Source organism: Notothenia coriiceps, unplaced genomic scaffold (genome assembly GCF_000735185.1).
Source record: "Notothenia coriiceps isolate Sejong01 unplaced genomic scaffold, NC01 NC01_scaffold00027241, whole genome shotgun sequence".
Taxonomy (NCBI): Eukaryota; Metazoa; Chordata; class Actinopteri; order Perciformes; family Nototheniidae; genus Notothenia; species Notothenia coriiceps.
Window position 1 is genome coordinate 53,707 of NW_011359942.1, and position 18,652 is coordinate 72,358.

General features: G+C 42.0%; 1 protein-coding gene across 1 annotated transcript in view; it reads left to right on the forward strand.

The window, feature by feature from the left end:
* Window positions 1-1,670: 1,670 nt before the first annotated feature.
* Window positions 1,671-18,652, forward strand: part of LOC104957519 (zinc finger FYVE domain-containing protein 9) — a gene marked incomplete at its 3' end in the record, with an annotated part of 21,443 nt that continues 4,461 nt past the window's right edge. Inside the window, exons 1-7 of the mRNA XM_010785162.1 lie at window positions 1,671-1,856; window positions 8,163-8,269; window positions 9,032-9,139; window positions 11,368-12,782; window positions 14,550-14,649; window positions 15,907-16,083; window positions 16,244-16,407. Coding sequence (XP_010783464.1) covers window positions 12,282-12,782; window positions 14,550-14,649; window positions 15,907-16,083; window positions 16,244-16,407 — 942 coding nt within the window. The remainder of the gene's footprint in view (window positions 1,857-8,162; window positions 8,270-9,031; window positions 9,140-11,367; window positions 12,783-14,549; window positions 14,650-15,906; window positions 16,084-16,243; window positions 16,408-18,652) is intronic.

Below are 18,652 nucleotides of genomic sequence, written 5' to 3' on the forward strand. Positions count from 1 at the left end.
TTCATCACCTTGTTGTTACAGCAAGGAATGAATAAGCTTGTAATTTATTTGATTATATTTTGTATTATGAAACTGAAATGAAGTAGTTAAATGTTGGATCGTTTCTTCTTCCATGTAATGAAAGTATAAAGTAGCAGAAATCGAAATGAGTTTAGTAAAGGTACCTCAAAATGTACTTAACTACAGTACTGCAGTAAATGAACTTGTCATATCGCATTACTGATCACAAGTTATTTCCTTGTGTTTATTCAGGTAAAGGAAAAGGGTTTTGCACTTTTTTGTAAAGTTGTTATGAATCAAATATGAAGAACTATTGGTTTTAATTTCCCCCACTATAATCATTGGTTGGGTGTGCAGTGTGCACATAAGGAGACTGTAGCATCCCGTTTCATTGATCCTGTGACGCTGCTCTGCTGCATCGTGCAGATCAATGACGCTCTGCTGTCAGTCTCTGCACAGCTGGAGAGCCTCACAAGGTTACCGGGGAGGAACGGGCCATTTTGGCTCCTGTGTGTCCTGCACGGTCCTGCACCGTGAGGCGGGGCCGGGCTGCGGAACACCAGACCCGCCCCGGGGCTCACCACCTTCAGCCCCGGGGCTCACCACCCCACCTTCAGCCCGGGCTGCCAAAATGTCCTGCTGCCGCTGCTGCTGCGGCGGCTGGACCTGAGCTGGATGGAGCTGAACAGCTTTACAGAAGCGTCAAGATACACAGATAACTGAGTCAGAACCGGAAACTCTGTATTGTAGCCTTTCAAATTAAAAGCTTTAGTTGACTCGTTACCTGCATTTTACTTGCAGAATTTAGTCACTTGCACTATTTATGTTTATTCTTGTTATGTTTTAAGTATAGTTTACTGTATGTTGCACTATTGGAGGAGCCTGCAACTACGCTGTAGCTATCATGAATATGACAAAAAAAACATTGCATCTTAAACTTTTTTTAAAGAAACTTATCTTTGAACGTATGGGAGAAATCAAATTAACTCGGCCGGTTCTACCACACTATTTGACTGAGGTAAGGTAAGGTACCCCCAAGGTAACAGAACTAGGCAAACAACATTTAACATATTTATACACTGTTGTATTAGTACTTTTATTTTATTATAGGATCTGAATACTTACACCACTGGTTAATGCAAAATGTAAGTGTGTATTGATTAATTATAACATAAATCTTGCATTTCAATAAAGACTAAGAAGAAAAAAATACAGGTTATTTCGGTAAGAGAAAAGGTAAACAACAAAGTTAACCTACAAATGAAAAACATACACAAGAGGATCACATTATATAGGCCTACTATAAAATAGTTTGCATGAATTAGTAGTTTAGTTCAATATTTTACAACAGGTTTTCAAATGTAATACTGCTTGAAGATTTACATTTAAATATATGTGTTTAAATGTAATTTAAAATGACACTTTCTTTTAGAATTATATTTTATGAATGAACACATTTATGACATGTTTAATTCTGGATAAATTAAGTAATTAACTGTTGGATATTTTTAAACAAATCGTGTTCTTCGTTTAGAATATGTATTAAGATAAAACTGAGGTGTAGCAGGTGGTATTTCATTTTGAAATACACAACCGGAAGTGGTGGGTCTCCATTCTGGCTGTCTTGATGGTGCTTCTTATTTTCCCCAATATTAACCTTTGGGGGAGGGATCCTTGACTACGGCAACTACGGCAGACTACAGGCTGTACTTTCCGACTTGCGCTGTGTGAGTTAGGCAGCAGCGGAGGGTCTATCTGAGGAGACTCAAAAATAGCCCTCAAAGGCGATTAGGTATGACGGATACTGAAGGAGGGTCTCCACGGGAGGACTGTACGTAGAGATGAGGATTCCTCCGGTGAGTAAATGTTTTCATGACATTTCTTACACTGTCTGTTGTTGCTCTGACGTTACAACCCGCCATTGCAACGGCAAGTGTTGTATTAACTAAGCCGAATAAGTCAGTGTGGATGTGGGGTTGCATGGTCTGTTTGGCTAGCTAAATGGTGAGTGACACCGAGAGGGGTGATGCACTATTTTACGTTCAATTACACAACACGCTGCTTTACGAGCTGTGGCTAAACATTCACTAATAAAAACACTAGCAATGCAGCAAAAAGCAAAATGTACTTTTTATGACTGCGAGAAATAGGCTGAGTTAACATGAGGAGGAATGCTTTTTTAAATAACCGTTAAAACCGTTAGCCACAGAATAGCCGTTAAACCGTTAGCACCAAGCCCACCGAGCAGACGGTTGGTTGAGTGTCCGTCAGAGGAGCACGTCTCTGCCGTCACTCGGAGCACGACTACCCGCTAAACCCTTGGAGCTAACCCTAGCCACCTTTTCCTCCTGATACACCCTGCTGCTGTACAGTGGGGTTATTTATCCTCTAAATATTTCATCATATTGTTATACCCGGCTTTGTTATAACTGTTTTGTAAACTTAACTCGTGGCCTTTTGAGGTGTGGACGTTACATTCAGCTAGCAGCTAATAGAACTAATAACCTAAGTTCTGGTGCAGATAAATACACCTCAAATGTCGTGTTTGTAGCTGTTTTTTCATGATATACCACGTTTAATAACAAAGAGAAGCTTCCCATGGCTTAACCCAGTGTACCTGTGAATAATATTTACTATCTGAGGCTGTGTTTGGCCTGTAGGCAGCAGGCACAGAGTGCTACTTTATGATTGCATAATCCAAGCTAATGGTCATTTGTGTTGCTCTGGAGAGTTTGTTAGTGCCATGTCTTTTACATTTACCTCATCATGTCATCTCAGGGCTTTTTATTTAAGAACTGGAGGTGCATTCATAAAAAAAGCAGTGGGCCCATCCCAGTGCCAGCTTGAATAGTCATCACCAGTGAGTGTAAAACGAATTTGTCACTGAAGAGAAATCCAGAACAGATAATATCAAAGCTTCTGGAAAGGCTTTACTACATAACACTCATCATTGTTCTTGGTATCTCTCCAGCTTGACTGAGTGACTGTTCAGGGCATTTGATTTTTTACCTCACTACATCCTCAAGCAGACTGATCCAACAGGCATGCAAAGACCAGCTCTCTTGTGTGCAGCAGAGACTTCCCAGATGTAGGTTACTGTACGCTTTCAGAAGCTATTACAAGTCTCTCCCTGATGGCAGCCCGGCACAGCAGCCTGTCTCCTCTTGCCTTTTCTTCTGTCGTGTGGCGGTTAAATGTAGATCAAAACATAAAGGAGAAAAGAAGATTATAATAGCTTTTGACACTTTATGTGAAGCAGAGTAGCTCTTTGTAACAGGACGACAAGCCACTCTCTTTACTTTTCCCATCTTCAGATCTCAAAGGATTTGCCATTTATTAACCTCTCTTTTCAAATGATTGACAAGACTCATCTTTTAAGGATACAAACCTGTGGCTTGTTTTTCTTTTAATGTTTATTTCTGAAATATCTAGCTGTACTTGGGAATTGCAACTTTAAGTACTTACAGGAGGAGGTAGACAACTCCCAGTCAGGGCGTTAATCATTACATAGTAATGTGTCAGTCAGGTCATGCGATCATGCTGTGAGAAAGTTATGTCAGTCCATTCTTAAAGAGGAAGTGATCATTGGGGGTTTCCTGTGTGCACTCGGAGGCGTCTGGAGCTCGTCTGTGCCGGGTATGGATCTATAAACGCTCTGATCAGGATGTGAGCCTGCAAACCTGGGACGTTTGTAGCACCAGGAGCAGTAGAAGAAGACATTTGTTCACAGGTCTGATTTCCTGTAGAACTATTTACAACCACTATCACATTCTCAAAGACAGCTTAAACGTTAGAGTTTTGTTTCACTTAATCCAAAACATCCATTAAGTCATCAGTTTCAAATGTGTTACTGAAACTAATAATCTCTCAATTCTTTTTTTTGTATTTAATCATTTTGCTTGCTTTATTTTTTTTCAATATTGATTGCTTCCTTTATCTTTTAGTGTAAAATAAACATTTCTCAGCGCCTTCAGTGATGTCTTTAATCATCCAACCAATATTACAAAGTCTTAGGACTTTTATTTTGTTGTCAAATGGCAAATCCTTATGTCTGTGAAACTGAAACATTTGGGCTTTTTGCTTGAAAAACCCCCAGAAATAATTAGACCGTTATAATATATATTATATTTCATAACCGATACAATGACTGTAACTTGGGAATTCCACATGATGTGTGAGGAAGTGATGTGGTTCCCTCACAGGAAACAACAGCAGGAAACCGAGTGTTGTTCTGACAGCGAGGACCTAATGAACTGTGGTAGCATTCTTGTAATCGGTCCAAGCCTCCTCGCTGTTTATGCCCTTGTCTTATTTAATTTAGCTGCCATGCCGGGATGTCCAGTCAGGCATACTTTATCGTGTTAGTAGTCCGTTAGGCCATTTCATTATTAGCATGTCTGGCTTACACTGGAGGCTGCAGCGTGGCTGTGGAGGGGATCCTCTGCAGTTCTGCTTAGTTTAAAATAGAGTAAGGTTCCTTGTCTGGTTCTGTCATTACAATGTCAAGTGTCATCTTTTTATAACAATCTACAAAATATATATCCAGCTGCTCTAGTTTGAAGATTTGCAACATTACCATATGTGTATGCAATTTTAGATTAGATATCTCTTAGTCTTGTTAGCCTGACAAAACAAGTGATTTGAAAATGTCCCCTAATTTTGTGAAGTTTGTGGCTCAAACAATCACTTGATTGATGCTGAAATAGTGAGGCCTATAGAAGTCAGTTAACAACATAAATCTGATTCCAAATCTGATAAGCTTTGGTTATTTTCTGCAGTCTATGGGTTGAGTTATACATCAAAAGTCTATGCCTTGCTATGCTTTGAGCTACATTCTAACACAGGTGGTGTTTGGTAAATGCTTAAAGTGGCAATGCTAACATGCAGATGGTATAAAGGTATATTGTGTTAGTTTAGTGTGCTAGCATGCTAATATTGAATAAGTTCCCCTTAATGCCAAGTAGAGGTGGAGTTAGCTACGCACGTATTTTTTCACAAACTATTAGACACAATTTTGATCTGATGATGGTGCAAAACTTCAAGTTAGCTGATCACCAAAGTAGTTACAGAATATTACTGGGGAGGATATTAATGTCTGTACCAAATGACATGGCAATCCATTTGATACATATTATAATATTCCACCCTGAAACACCTGCAAACCTCTTCAAAGTCAGAAGTGTTTTCCTCCCTTTGAGCTTTGCCACTATCATGGCTAAAATAATACACGTCGTTTACTGATAATAACAACAGCTTCACAAACATGAACAAATTTTTCACAATGTTGTAAGAAATGTGAACAATTGAGCTATTTGTCATGTTTATAAGCATTTCCAAGACAATATTTAACAAACAAAACAAAAGTTAAGTCTGTAAAATCCATTTGAGGTCAATTAGAATAACTGTCAGGTGTGGTCAACTGTCAATGCACATCTTGATTTTCTTGTTTGACTCACAGCACCACATGTAACTGCTTGCATCTGATCGTTTTTGAGTAGTCTAGCTGAGGAGTAACAAAATATTTAAAAATGAGATTGTGTAACTGCAGGCTCTCCGACTGACGCTCTCTCATGCACATATGTCTGCTTTAAAGCCTCTCCCCAAGTTTACATGTCTAAAAATACAAGCCCTTCACGCACTTTGACTAAAGATGCATTATTTAACGCCTCTGCTGAGTAATTAAATCTTAATCAGGGACGGGCTCCTGTCCTCATGGAGGTGTGTGTGTGTGTGTGTGTGTGTGTGTGTGTGTGTGTGTGTGTGTGTGTGTGTGTGTGTGTGTGTGTGTGTGTCTCTCTCTCTCTCTGTGGGTGTGTGTGTGTGTGTGTGTGTGTTGTCCCCCAGTCCTCTGGTTCTTTTCAGCCTCCTACGGTGCGAGACGGTTTCAGAAATCTTTAGAGGCAAAGCTCTCTGCTGAAGGAAAAGGTGGAGAGGTTTAACAAAGTTAAACTTTCCTGTTTGCATTGTTATGAATTTAAATTGTACCTGCTTTCATCTGTTGATTTGATAAGAATAGCTAAGGGTTCGGACAACATTTAGTTTAATCGTTTTCAATGCTAAGGTTACAGTTTTGTGAAATTAAACTCTATACAGTTAAACTATTGTTAAAATGAAAAGCAATGATGAGTTGATTAGGGTATATCATTTGCTTTTATGATCATATTGTTTTCAAAAATGTTAAACAAATTACAAATAAAACTAACTGACTGAAGCTGCAGACTGGGGTCTGTGGAATTGTTCAACATAGTGCTTCATCTTAAAGAAAATTGCAGTTTTGTTGAAAATCACCACATTATTATAATTACATTTATGATTATTATTCACTGTCAATGTTTTTTCAAATGTCAGTGTCTATTTATTTGAGCAGTAGTAGAGTTTCTCGTATTGATTTTGCGGTGACGTCACGGTGTGTGTTGAGCCCAATCTGAGTCATCATACTCCATCTGGACTGTGCTTGCCTAATGGTTCGTAAGATGCTCTAATTAAAGCGCTGTGTCTTGGTTTCATTCACTGATGGATTATTTATTGTCGATATTCTTAATTCAAAGCTTTTTGTAGTCAAAGCTATTTAGTTTTCTATTCTTGGCTTTGGAATGGTTACTGCCATTTGACAGCAGTGTTTCCTTCAGCCTCGGTCCTGGTGCTGCAGAAATGGTTTGACCCACGCGGTACACACGACATGTGTATCCTCCTCCTGTCCTGTGCTCTCACCGTTTTGCTGACGTCGTGCACATGCTGGCTCCTTAAACTAAGCGGAAAGTGTGTTGACTCGGCTCCTTTCTCCGAAGCCTTCGCGCTGTGGAATATCTAGTCTCTGGTGTAATCCCTGGACGCTCTTGTCCTTATGAGGATGACCCTGAGGTTCAGCATGGCTGTTACTCATTTGCTAACCCACACACACACACACACACACACACACACACACACACACACACACACACACACACACACACACACACACACACACACACACACACACACACACACACACCATCGCATCCTCACTCCAAGGTCCTCTCATCAGCAAGGACAGACTGGGCAGGTTTACTGTGCAGTGACTCGGGCCTCATCTGATTTCCATTCAGGCCTCTGGTTGCCTTGTCGAGCGTGAATGAGTATTTGCTCACGATGTATGATTATGTGCAATACACATGATAAGCTAGATGCACTGTTTTATCATTTAAAACATGTGTTCATGGACTAAACTGTCTCCCCACATTTGTATTTCGATCCTTTATAAAAATGTTATAATGGTGAAAAGGCCCAGTATAATTTCACAGAGCTCAGGGTGAACTCTTTTATCGTTTTTATTCATCCATCAGTTCAAAACTCAAAAGATGTTATGTTATTGTTTGTGACTAAGAAAAATGGTTAAATCTTTACATTTGAAAATCGGTACATTTTTGGCACTTTTGCTTGAAAAAATGTCTGATTCAATTTATATGTTTTTAATGCATTTGTTTAGTTTTTTTACTTTAAAAACAGCCAGCCTTAGCCTGAACCGTAGCTGGACGTATTGACCAGTACAATTCAGATGTTTAATTTGTACCTTTCAATCGCAATCCCAGATCAATGACTTGGCTTTACTTACTTCAATCAGGAGAGACGGTTTTGATGTAAGAATACATATTTATTGCAGAGATACACAAATTAAAGTAATGGTTATTTTGGCGATTTGGCCCCGTTGTGCAGGAAGTATCATTCGGGAGGGGACAACCGATCCGATGAAACCCCCCGGGGTCTAGACAGTGGTGGTGGTGAATGGATGGTTGGGTCGGTCTGAAGGGGAGTGGTTTAGCTTGACCCTGGATTCAGAGGGACAGGAAGTGAAAAGGGGGGGGAGGAGGGTTGCGTCAAGTCACCTGAAATGACAGCTGTCAGAGGGGAGAGCAGATTTAAAAGGTTTGGCAGAGCGCTATGATAGGCTCTTGGGAATAGAGCGAAGTGATTGGTTAAGCTGGAGAGTGACGCCCCCGATCACTTATTGAGAGGAGAGAGAGTAGTTACATCGGAATAGTAAATGAAGTTCATATACTGCAAGCATCTAGGAAATGCTGTAATCTCACTTTTTGTGTTACCTTATAATGAGACAAGCAGCATCCTTTTCCACGCAGGATGAGAAGCAGTTGTTTGACTCAAAGGTGTTTCCCTCCCTCTCTAAGGTGTGGGCGCTGGGCGCTTGCCAGACTGGGTGAAGTGAGAAGTGAGAGGGGAAACCTGCTGCGAACAAACCCACCACCTGGGACTGCTGAGGAGGACCTCTGTGCAGGTGAGGAGGGACGAAGAAGCCAGATATAATACATGTATACGTAGGAGTCAGAAATGTATTTAAATGAAGACTATGTCCAAGTTACAAAGCCAACAATTGATCATGTCATACAGAACACGAGGCAATTAGCTGATGAGAACGTTTATGTCCAACTCTTATGATAATGAATTTATCGTTTGAGTCGTATTTTTAAAACTGAAGCAAATGATCTGTTTCCTGTTTGAATCCAAATGTTTTTGCCCTTTTTTTTAAATATAATATAAATGTAATATTTTGAGGTTAGATGATGGAAGTCAGTTGGAGATGTCACCTTGGACTTAAGGGGAACATAATCATTTAGTACATAATCTTATCATTTAATCGACCATGCAATAAATGAAGAAAAGAATAAGCGGATGAAATGATGCTGCAACACATTTAATGATGGCAAAACTTCAAAGAGGTAGAGCATGTAATACTTGAGTATCCTGAATGCTTCCTTGTTACTATATTCAAGGCTCATAACTCACTCCATAACCTTCGCAATCATAAAGCACTTTTTGACCTTAGCTATACTTGCCTTTTATTATCTTTGTGGCCCCAGAGCAATCACAAACACACGACTGGTAGGGAAGGAAAATGAGAAGTAAGAGCCAAAGGGGGTTGGAGGGGATGTTTCTACTTAGACAAAGCTGATTGAAGTGAGATATGAGAAAGGAGATAGGAAACAGGCCATGGGGGACATTTGCAGATTTGTTATTAAGGACACTCTTGTGTTTCTAGGTTCACACGGCCGTCGGCAGCGTGGAGCTTCCTGACCCATGGAGAATTACTTCCAGGCCGAGGCCTTCAACCTGGACAAGGTGCTGGACGAGTTTGAGCAGAACGAAGGTGAGCTCCTCTGTTTAGAAGGATGTTGAAAGGACACGGGGCCAGACAGTGAGTCATTGTGTCTGAGAGATGGTGTAATTGTGGGATTGAAGTTTCCGAGGAGCTGTGGTCAGGATGCCCTTATGTAACCCGTGAGTAAACCATCAGTGTGCCAGACTCAGCCGACACCCCACCAGCTCCTGCAACATTTACAGGTGTCGATTGAAAGTGTGCAGAGAGGAGATGGGGCTAATTGGATTATCCATTTCCCCCGGGCCTGTGTGAAACTGTGTAATTGGTGCAAGACAAGTCTTTTGTGTCTTCTTCACACTTAATGCTGACAATTACTAAAGAAATGGTGTTACGGCCTTTTTAGAGACAGTGCCTTCACAGAGTTTATTTACGGTGATCGTAAAGTAAACACTGTGCTGTGTATCGCTCCCAGCTCTCCAGAACAAACGCTCTGTTATTACAGAGACTACAAGACTGCTCCTTTTCTGGATTTATGACTGAAGGTGACCCCAGAAATATGCCAGCCCTCCACACACCACCTATTTGAATGGTTCTCAGAGCTCAGTGTGTATTTTGGCTGTGAGCGATTATCTGTGTGTACTTTGCCAGAGATCCAGCTTGGCAGATTAACTCTGTGTGAGTGAATGTGTGTGTGTGTGCTTGAACCTGGTACAGCGCATGCCGAAACAGCTTAGCATGAGTTCCAGTGAATGAAGGAAAGCACTATACAGTAGCTGACTTGGCTGTAAAAGTCCTTTTGAATACATTTTTATAAGATTTTCCGCTTCGTATTACCCAGCATTCATGTGTCAGCTAGCTTGACTGATGTCTCCTAGGGGTGGCTGAGCCGTTTGGCCCACTTTCACTGAATTCCCACACTAATTTCCCACTCCCTGCCAACCTCATTTCTCAATTTGTCCCCTGGTTTGGCTCTCCCATTTTTAGCTCTCGATCACCTGGGAGTGTGTATATTTGCAATAGTTCTCCGTAGCAGTTCCTTTGAGGCTTCCTGTCTTGTGTTTGAGGTTCATGATCTTTTCTCCGGGTACAAATCTGGGCTGAACTGAACTGTAGAAGGCTTTATTCATAATGTGAGAATTTGAATTTTTGTCATGTCTATTAATGAAAAAAGTGTTTTTACACTTTGTATTTATTTATTTAAATGTGTCAGATGCAGATTAAGCTAATAGTATTATGCTATTTGGAGAATAAGATTTTAGGGGTGGCTGCATAAGATTCTCTCTCTCTCCTGTGATCCTAACATTTCCCATAACTTATTAGTGGGAAATAAATAAATACTATGATTTTCAAAATTCACAGCGTGTTTTATTTGTCAGAATTTGTCTGGCTCGATCAGTATTTGTTATCGTTTCAAAAGTAACATTTTCACTGTAGCTGTATTAACCAGGCAGTCAAGCAGCAATCTTACAGCACCATACAAAATATATATATCCTTTATTTAACCAGGTGAAAGACTCCTTCAGATTAAAATCCCTTTTCCAAGAGTGACCTGGCCAAGAAGGGCAGCATGAAGGAAGTTACAACAGATAAAACACAGACAAGACAGGCAGACAAATACAGCTTTAAAACACAAATAAAATGGCACATTATCCAGTCACTATGCGAAATAAAACAAACTATTAAAAACTGGCAACATTTAAAAAGATTTGTGGATATACGAGCACTCGCATCTGCCAATGGTGTCGTGTTCTCTGTCCTTTTTAAGATGGACCTGAATTCCCCCATAGTGATTCCATCTGAGAGTTTCAGCTCCTTCTGTACATTGTTCCAAGCTGTGGGGGCCGCGTATTTAAAAGCTGTTTTTGTTCTTACGTTAGGAACCAGCATCTGAATAACATCTTTGGAGTGCAGGCCATATAGACTTTCTCTCTGACACATATACTGTATGTGCAAATGTAGGAGGGAACCAACCCAAGCAGAGATTTATACAACAACATTTATATAATCACAATAACAAAGAAATGAATGTTTTTAATGCCTATGGTATTATAGAATATAATGACAGACGTTTCACCTTTCATTTGAAACCTCAATAGAAGCTTTTATATTTTTAAAAAAAAGACTTATCTGCTAATACTTATCTTGTAATATCAGGTGAAATATTATGCAATGTGCAGCAAAGCCACTATTGGTTAAATGTAAACTCTTCTTGGAGCTTTTGATCAAATAATGTATCATGAGATCCATGTACTGATCAGTTTTCTTTCTCCCTCCAGATGAGACCGACAATCCCATTCTCTCAGATGCCAAGTGGACCCAGATCCTGGCCCCGCCGGCCCACCTGCTCTCTCTGAACCCCGCCCTGGCCCACACAGACCTCAGTCCCGGGGAGAGTCCGCTGCCCTTCAAAACCCTCCCCAACTCCAGCACCTCCAGCACCTCCCCGGGGGGAGACTCAAAGAGACTTCCAGGTCTAGAACCTCCATCCTGGGTTAGAGGAGAGGCCGGCAGACGTCCACAGCCCTCCCCTCCCCCAGCCCAACATCGGCAAGCTGGTGGGCACCGACGACCTCTCGCCGCCCCCTGTGACGGCCTGCCCTGCTGTGGAGAATGGCTGCCTTGCAAGCCCAACACTGGGGGGGCTCAGCAAGAAGATACATTCTCCTTCAGGCAGACCTCCTGGGGATTCTGATCAGGAATCGCATCGGGAGGAAAGAGCCGACTCGGCATCAGGAGGAGGCTCCACCGTCGGTCACACTCACTTCACCTTTGAGGTTGGATTAGAAAAAGAAACTCTGGCACTGAGAATAAATCCAAATGTGCAGCTAACAACACACAATGGGGAAGATGTCAAACAGGAGGTCTTACAGGACAATGGTCATGAAAAACAGACTGCTCACTTCAAACAGCAGCATGTAGAGAGTCTCCTGCATCGGGAACAAGACATTCGTAGTGATTGTAAGGTGGAGGAGAATGGTGTATCTCCTCCTGACAGGAACGGACTGGATATAAAGCAGAGGAGATGTGGTCCGAAGGGACAGATGGACCAACTCCTCAGAATACCAAGCCTTCCCAATGGTTTAGAGCAGGAGAGCAGTAACCATTCCAAAGCACGGAGGAGGAGCAGGAGGAGGGTTTTTCTCCCTCTCCTGTCCCCTCCAAAGAGGACTCAGTCACTGAGGAGAAAGAAATGGAGGAAAGCAAGCAGGAGAGCAGTGAGGGAGTAGCAGTGGGGTCAGGTAGCATCCAACCAAAACTCAACAATCGCCTGCAGCCGGTCAGTGTTCCCTTCGGAGGAGCGCGACCGAAACAGCCGGTCAACCTCAAGCTCCAAATCCCACAGCCTCTGTCGGGCCAGGTCCAGAATCAGCTCGCCAACAGCAGGAACAAAAACCATGACAACCAGTGTCGGAGAGGCACGCCCTCTGAAACCACGCCCAGTGGGACTGAGCCCAGTTTAGTGGGGGTGAACGGAGAGGGTGTGGTCCACTCTCCTGCCCCGATGCCCTCGGAGAGCCCGGACAATGACCTCCAGGCCGGCCAGCAGGGCTCTCTGAGCAGGAAACCCTCCAGCTGCCTGGGTGAGGTGGCCCCTGTGTGGGTCCCCGACTCCCAGGCTCCTGTCTGCATGAAATGTGATGTCAAGTTCACCTTCACCAAGAGGAGGCACCACTGCAGGGCCTGCGGCAAGGTCAGTGCTACAGCTGGGAGTCTTCACCGTACAATCAAAAATATATATTTTTCCTCTTACCTCTAGTGCTATATATATCAATTACAAAGTGAACTCCTCCATGAATAGATGAACACTTGTTGGGTGTAGTTTGGCAGAAGGTTAAAGGTGGGGGTAGGTAATTCACTTCAAAAACACTTTTTGTCATATTCCATGGAATGCTCTTAACATCCCGATAGCAATGAATATCTGAAGTGCTTTGACAAATCCATACAAAAATGTCATCTGTGGAAGCCGTGGCGCTGTAAAAAGTACGACCAATCATCTGAGCCGGCCCGGCTAAAATAACTGGATGGCCTACCTGCCTGTCAGCCTTCCATCTGTGCACAAACTGATCTCGTGCCCTCATTGGTCATGTGCGCGTTCGTGTGTGTTGGAGGAGGGGCTCTGTGAGGAAGTGGCAGATTTGTTCCGGTTTCTCCATTCTTACCTACCCCACCTTTAAGGGCTTAAAATAGTACATGTTTGGTGTCAGCCCATCATAAATAAGGAGACTCAATATTTATACACATTTTAAAAATGATCACGAAACCAATCAGATGAAGTAAGAAATAGCTTTCACAAGCCTACTGTAGCCTGTATGAGCTACTAGAGTGCATCCATTAGATATATGCTGTATTGATATTAAGGTCGGGTGCATGACTTTGAGAAGCTCTTGCCAAAAAGCTCACTGTTACCATGCTGCGTTTTATTATTGCTTACTCCACATGTTTGTTCTCCATAATGTTCACACCTCCCCTGGGGCTTTGTCAGAGCGATAAGCCAAATGATGTTGGCCTTTCAAGATGGGTTTAAAGAAAGCTAAACTTGCAAAACACTTTAGCATTTTCATGTAGAGTAGATTGCACATAAGATAGAAAACTAAGAATGCTTGAATTAGATCATGTATGGAGTTTTTGCTTGAACAATTATTTTAGTGATAAACCAATTCAGCAAAGGGTGCTTACTCCTTTTGATTAGCTTCTTTTGTTACTTAATACATTGCTTCATCTATAATACACACGTACCTGGAATCATCAGACCTGTAATGTTTGACAATGAAGCAGTTTTTGTTTAGGTAAATAAAAGATACAACTGCAAACAAGAGGAAAAATAAGTGCGGGATAAAAAAAGAAGCAGAAAAACAACTTAAGCTTTACTGGGTTCTGTGTAAGGAGGTGAATGAAGTGATTTGATAGAGTTATTGCACTGGTAGCTTTCTAGCATTACGGCCCCCCACTCAAGCAGCGGGGTGTCCTCGCAGTGCTTTAAAGTGAAGGTGTGGTCGCTGACACTGCACTAGAAAATCTCCGGACTGCTTCTTAATTTCCCGTGGTGGTAAACAAACACACTCTGCCTCCTGAGCAGGGAGGAGCTGGCACTGCAGCAACACTGACACCAGCACTGGGCCCGCAAACAATATACGCAGCGGGCTCCTCAGTGCACCCACCATCAGCTGTGAGGGACCCAGTGTTTGTGGATAATGAAGTGTAATGAGGTGCTAATCCATTGAATGTAAAGTACCCTGTGCGCAGCTGTAGCTCACTGGAGCGCTGGCACTACAGGAAATGAGGTACAGGAAATCAATATCCATAAAATGGGACATTTGCGGCACACTTAATCACAACTCATTTCCAATCCTCCACCTTTTTAAAATCCTCACAGTATAAGTAAAATGTGCTTTCTCGAGTGTGCTCATCATTTTGTAGGAATTTAGTACAAATAGTATTTTTTCATTGTGTTTTGAAGGTGTTCTGTGCGGCGTGCTGCAGCCTGAAGTGCAGGCTCATGTACATGGACAGGAAGGAGGCTCGCGTCTGTGTCACCTGTCATTCTGCTCTGACCAGTGGTAAGCAGCTTTGCAAGTAGAAAGTTCAATTCTTTACAATCTATATGTGGCTTTTTAAATGTACGCTTTGTATATTTCAATGGAACTGAGGATTCTGCTCTAGTCAAAAAGACTTAAACCAGTAAAAAGAATTAAAATATTGGTCTAAAAAGATATTTTGCTTTGATCCCAATACTCAAAAGGTTCATATTGTGGTAAACTTAACCTACAGAACTGGTTGTACACAGAAATGAGTTAAATTCAAAGAAAAACATGTGATTTTTGTAATTGCATCCAGTACATGTGAAGCATTGAACTGTATGTAGTATGGTAATGGAGCACAGAGACTATATAAATAGTCCCTTTTCACAGCTGACATTTTGACACACAGGAAAGCACAGGTGTAATGAATGACACAATTACGAGTTTCATTCAGGAGAGTCTGCTGGCTCAATGTAATGACTTACTGCGCCACTGATTGGGAGAAAGCACTCGTTAATTAAATGAGTTTCACCTGTGCTTGTCATAATATGACATTCTGTCAATCGGCTCAATCAGGATGAAATGGACCTTTGCCTGGTTTGTGGTCGAGATCAGATGGCAGCGGCAAGGGTTGTGATAAGAAACTGCAAGTCAAGTTGGACAGTAGCTTCAAATGAATATACAGGAAGTCACAGAAATATTTACACCCTGTTAGAACTATCAGACCATGTTCTGTAGTTATAGTTGCAAATGTGAGTGTATCTGGCGTTGTATTCTATCATTTGTTCTTTTTGTGTCTGCATTGTTGACCACTTTGTAATTTCTTGTTTTGATAAGCGCCCTCAACCACATATGTTTGGTCACAGATTAAACCTTCATAGCCTATAATCTAAAATATTACATACAAAGGGATTTTTCTACAAAACAGACACAAATTAGCTCTTGGATCAGGTGACCGCAAAGCATTTCCCATCATGCCCTTGGGCTTGCAATTAGGGGAGAGCAGCTGGGACGCCTGGCTCTAGAATCTGCGTCCGCCTCAATATCATGAGGATATTGTTTCCCAGTGCGTGACATCATAGCAAGTCCGGCCAAGTCTGGACAAATAAGCCCAGTGATAATTGAATTACCAATATTTGTCTCTTTATAGATTTGGCATTTTCCACTTTCTTTCAAAAAAGCAGTCACCCACACAGCATGGGACATCTGAATGTAGGATTTGATGTATTGCTAAAATTACATGTGTGTCAAGTCTAAAAACTAACCTGTACTGATGGTGTTTTCTCTCTCTGTTAGCTCCATCTTGGGGGACGCTGGCCGCTGCAACCAACCACAGTCCGAACCCCAACAACCCCTCGGAGTACTGCTCCACAATCCCCCCCCTGCAGCAGGCCCAGGCTTCGGGGGCCCTCAACTCCCCCCCGCCTACCGTCATGGTGCCTGTGGGAGTCCTGAAACCAGCTGGCAACGAGGGTACACATTTTACATTGAATAAAAAATGCAATTAATTTGTTTACCTTTTTACAGTGGCATTCTGTCCCCACTGATTTTAAAGAAATATTTGATATGCTACTTATGATAGGGGTTTGCTTGCATGCAGTTTTCTGTAACCTGGTGATTGTCTCATCTTCAGGGACCCTGACACGGGAACAAAGGAGGGTGTGGTTCGCTGACGGACTGCTACCTAACGGAGACGCATCAGAGTCCCCAAAACCTGCATCATCCAGTCCGGCCCCCTCCCACTCAATGGCCATATCAACGTACTCAAACAAATCCTGCACTGCTGAACACTCCGAGGTACGCTCAGCACGACAAACATTCACCCTCAGCTAATGCTATTAGGTGAGCGTGTAATGTTCACATTAGCTAGTCTGAAGCAACAAAGAACTCTTTCAGTGGGATTCTTGGTGGTTTACCCGCGGCGTCGCAGACTGCAAAACATTCAAAGGAATCATTCCTTGTTTGCTTAATCAGATAAAGTTTCCCTCAGAACAAATACAACAAGTAAGTAAGTAAAGTTTCTTTATAAAGCGCTTTATACAAAGTCACAAAGTGCTTGACAAAACAATAAAACATCATCATGGGAATCGTACAATGATAATTGAACACACAAGCCACGTGATAAGAAGTCATAAAATACCAAAACACAATAAAACATAATGAAAACAAAATAAAAACGTAGTATAAAATCAAGCACACCGGTTACCCAAAGGCCTGCCCAAACAGAAATGTCTTTGAAGAGCCTTAAAGGAATCAAGAGTCAGCAGACCGGAGATGAGCGGGCAGAGCGTTCCATAGCTTAGGAGCCACGGCTTCGAACGCTCGATCACCGCAGGTCTTAAGCTGGGTACGTGGGACAGACAGTAAATTGTGCATGTGTGACCTGAGTGGGCGGGCTGATGTATATGGATGAATTAGGTCCGCCACATAAGCAGGAGTCTGACCGCGCAATGCTCTGTAGGTGCTGTAAGTACAGTCTGGTTGGTTCTGTTGTTGTTGTTGTTGTTGTTGTTGCTGTTGCTGCTTTTACACTAATTAGACCTCTGTTGATAGATAATATGATTGTTAGTGATTGCTCAGACGGCCTGCTCTGCAGACAGGACTTGATTATATAATCTGACTTTCACATAATAAATTCATTAATAAAAAGATTTTAATTTACCGTACTCCAAAGCAAGGTAGTCTGACAGGAATAGGAAGTAAGTACGTTTTCTCGGAAATGCAAGCTTTAACCTTAATCTCTTTTTAAATATTACCCTCTTCCCGGCTCCCTTATACAAAGTACAATACACCATATTATCATTTTAAAAAAAAAAATGTAATTTAGGTTTTAGAGCTATAAACAGAAAGGACTTAAGTCAAAATCCAACCATAATTCATACTGGCAAATTTACTTTCAAAGGCAAAGTAGCCTGATTTACAGGAAGAAGGAATTCTCCCAAGTTTATTTCTGATAAATTCACAAATATAATCTTGGATTTTTTGGGGGGAAGATGAACCCTTTCTGTCCTCCATAATCCATAACGTACACCTTTTTTGTACAAAAGTATTACAAATAAAAAAAAACTGAATTGATTAGTTGTTTGGCCATAAGAGCACACAGATGTATCTATAATCTTAATCCAAACCTTTTTGGATAATCAGGGTGTCCGCGGGGTCTTAAAAAGTATTACAAGTTGATAAATCAATTCAGCGAAAATTAAGGCTATTAAAAAGTATTAAACGGCATTTTCCAAGGTATTACATGTTCTTGTTTTCAATAAGTATATAAATTGTCCAAAGAGGTTGTATTCTACAGTCTGCCTGAATGTAATCATTGCGTAGGTGTGTAGTGTGATTCTGTGGAGTTTATTTATGGCATCCCGTTGCATTTGACGTCATCTGAACAGGACATCGCACGCTCACTGCTTGATGGCGCGCGAAGGTCCGTTTACGCCGGTTGTTAAGCAACATCGTTATGGGGAAATGCAAGTTTGCGTCCAAATGGTTGGAAGATAAGGAGGAAGGTCAATCAATAATGTATATTCAATGTTGCGCCAATGTAACCGGTTAGAACTCAAAGTGGCGATGAGCTCTTAGAATGTTTGGAAAGGTGTCAATAAGATGCGCTGTGAGTAGTAACGCAAGTACTGCTTAGGAGAGAGGGGGCGGGGGTGACTTGTGTTACTACCAGCGTTTTCACTCTGCATCTTTGTCTCGTGTTACTTTTGTTCACTTGTTCGTGTTTGTGTCGTCGTCGGTTGTCGGTCCGTGCGTCGTCGTGTCGTCGGTACTCCTCGTCGTCTTACCACTCCTACGTCCCGTTCGTGGACACTACAACGGAGGGCAGAGAAACTGAGGCCACCCTCTACTCCTACCCTCCCTCGGGGCAGAGGCCCTAGTCCTACTTGCTTCGACGGGTGCCCCGAACGGGTGACCGGTGTCCCCACACTCTCGGACACCTCGCTCCCCCTCACACTCAATATTTGTATTCGTAACTATACGTAATAGGTCGCGATATACGTCCTTAGGCCTTCAGTTTACATTTTGCGAAAATTCTTGA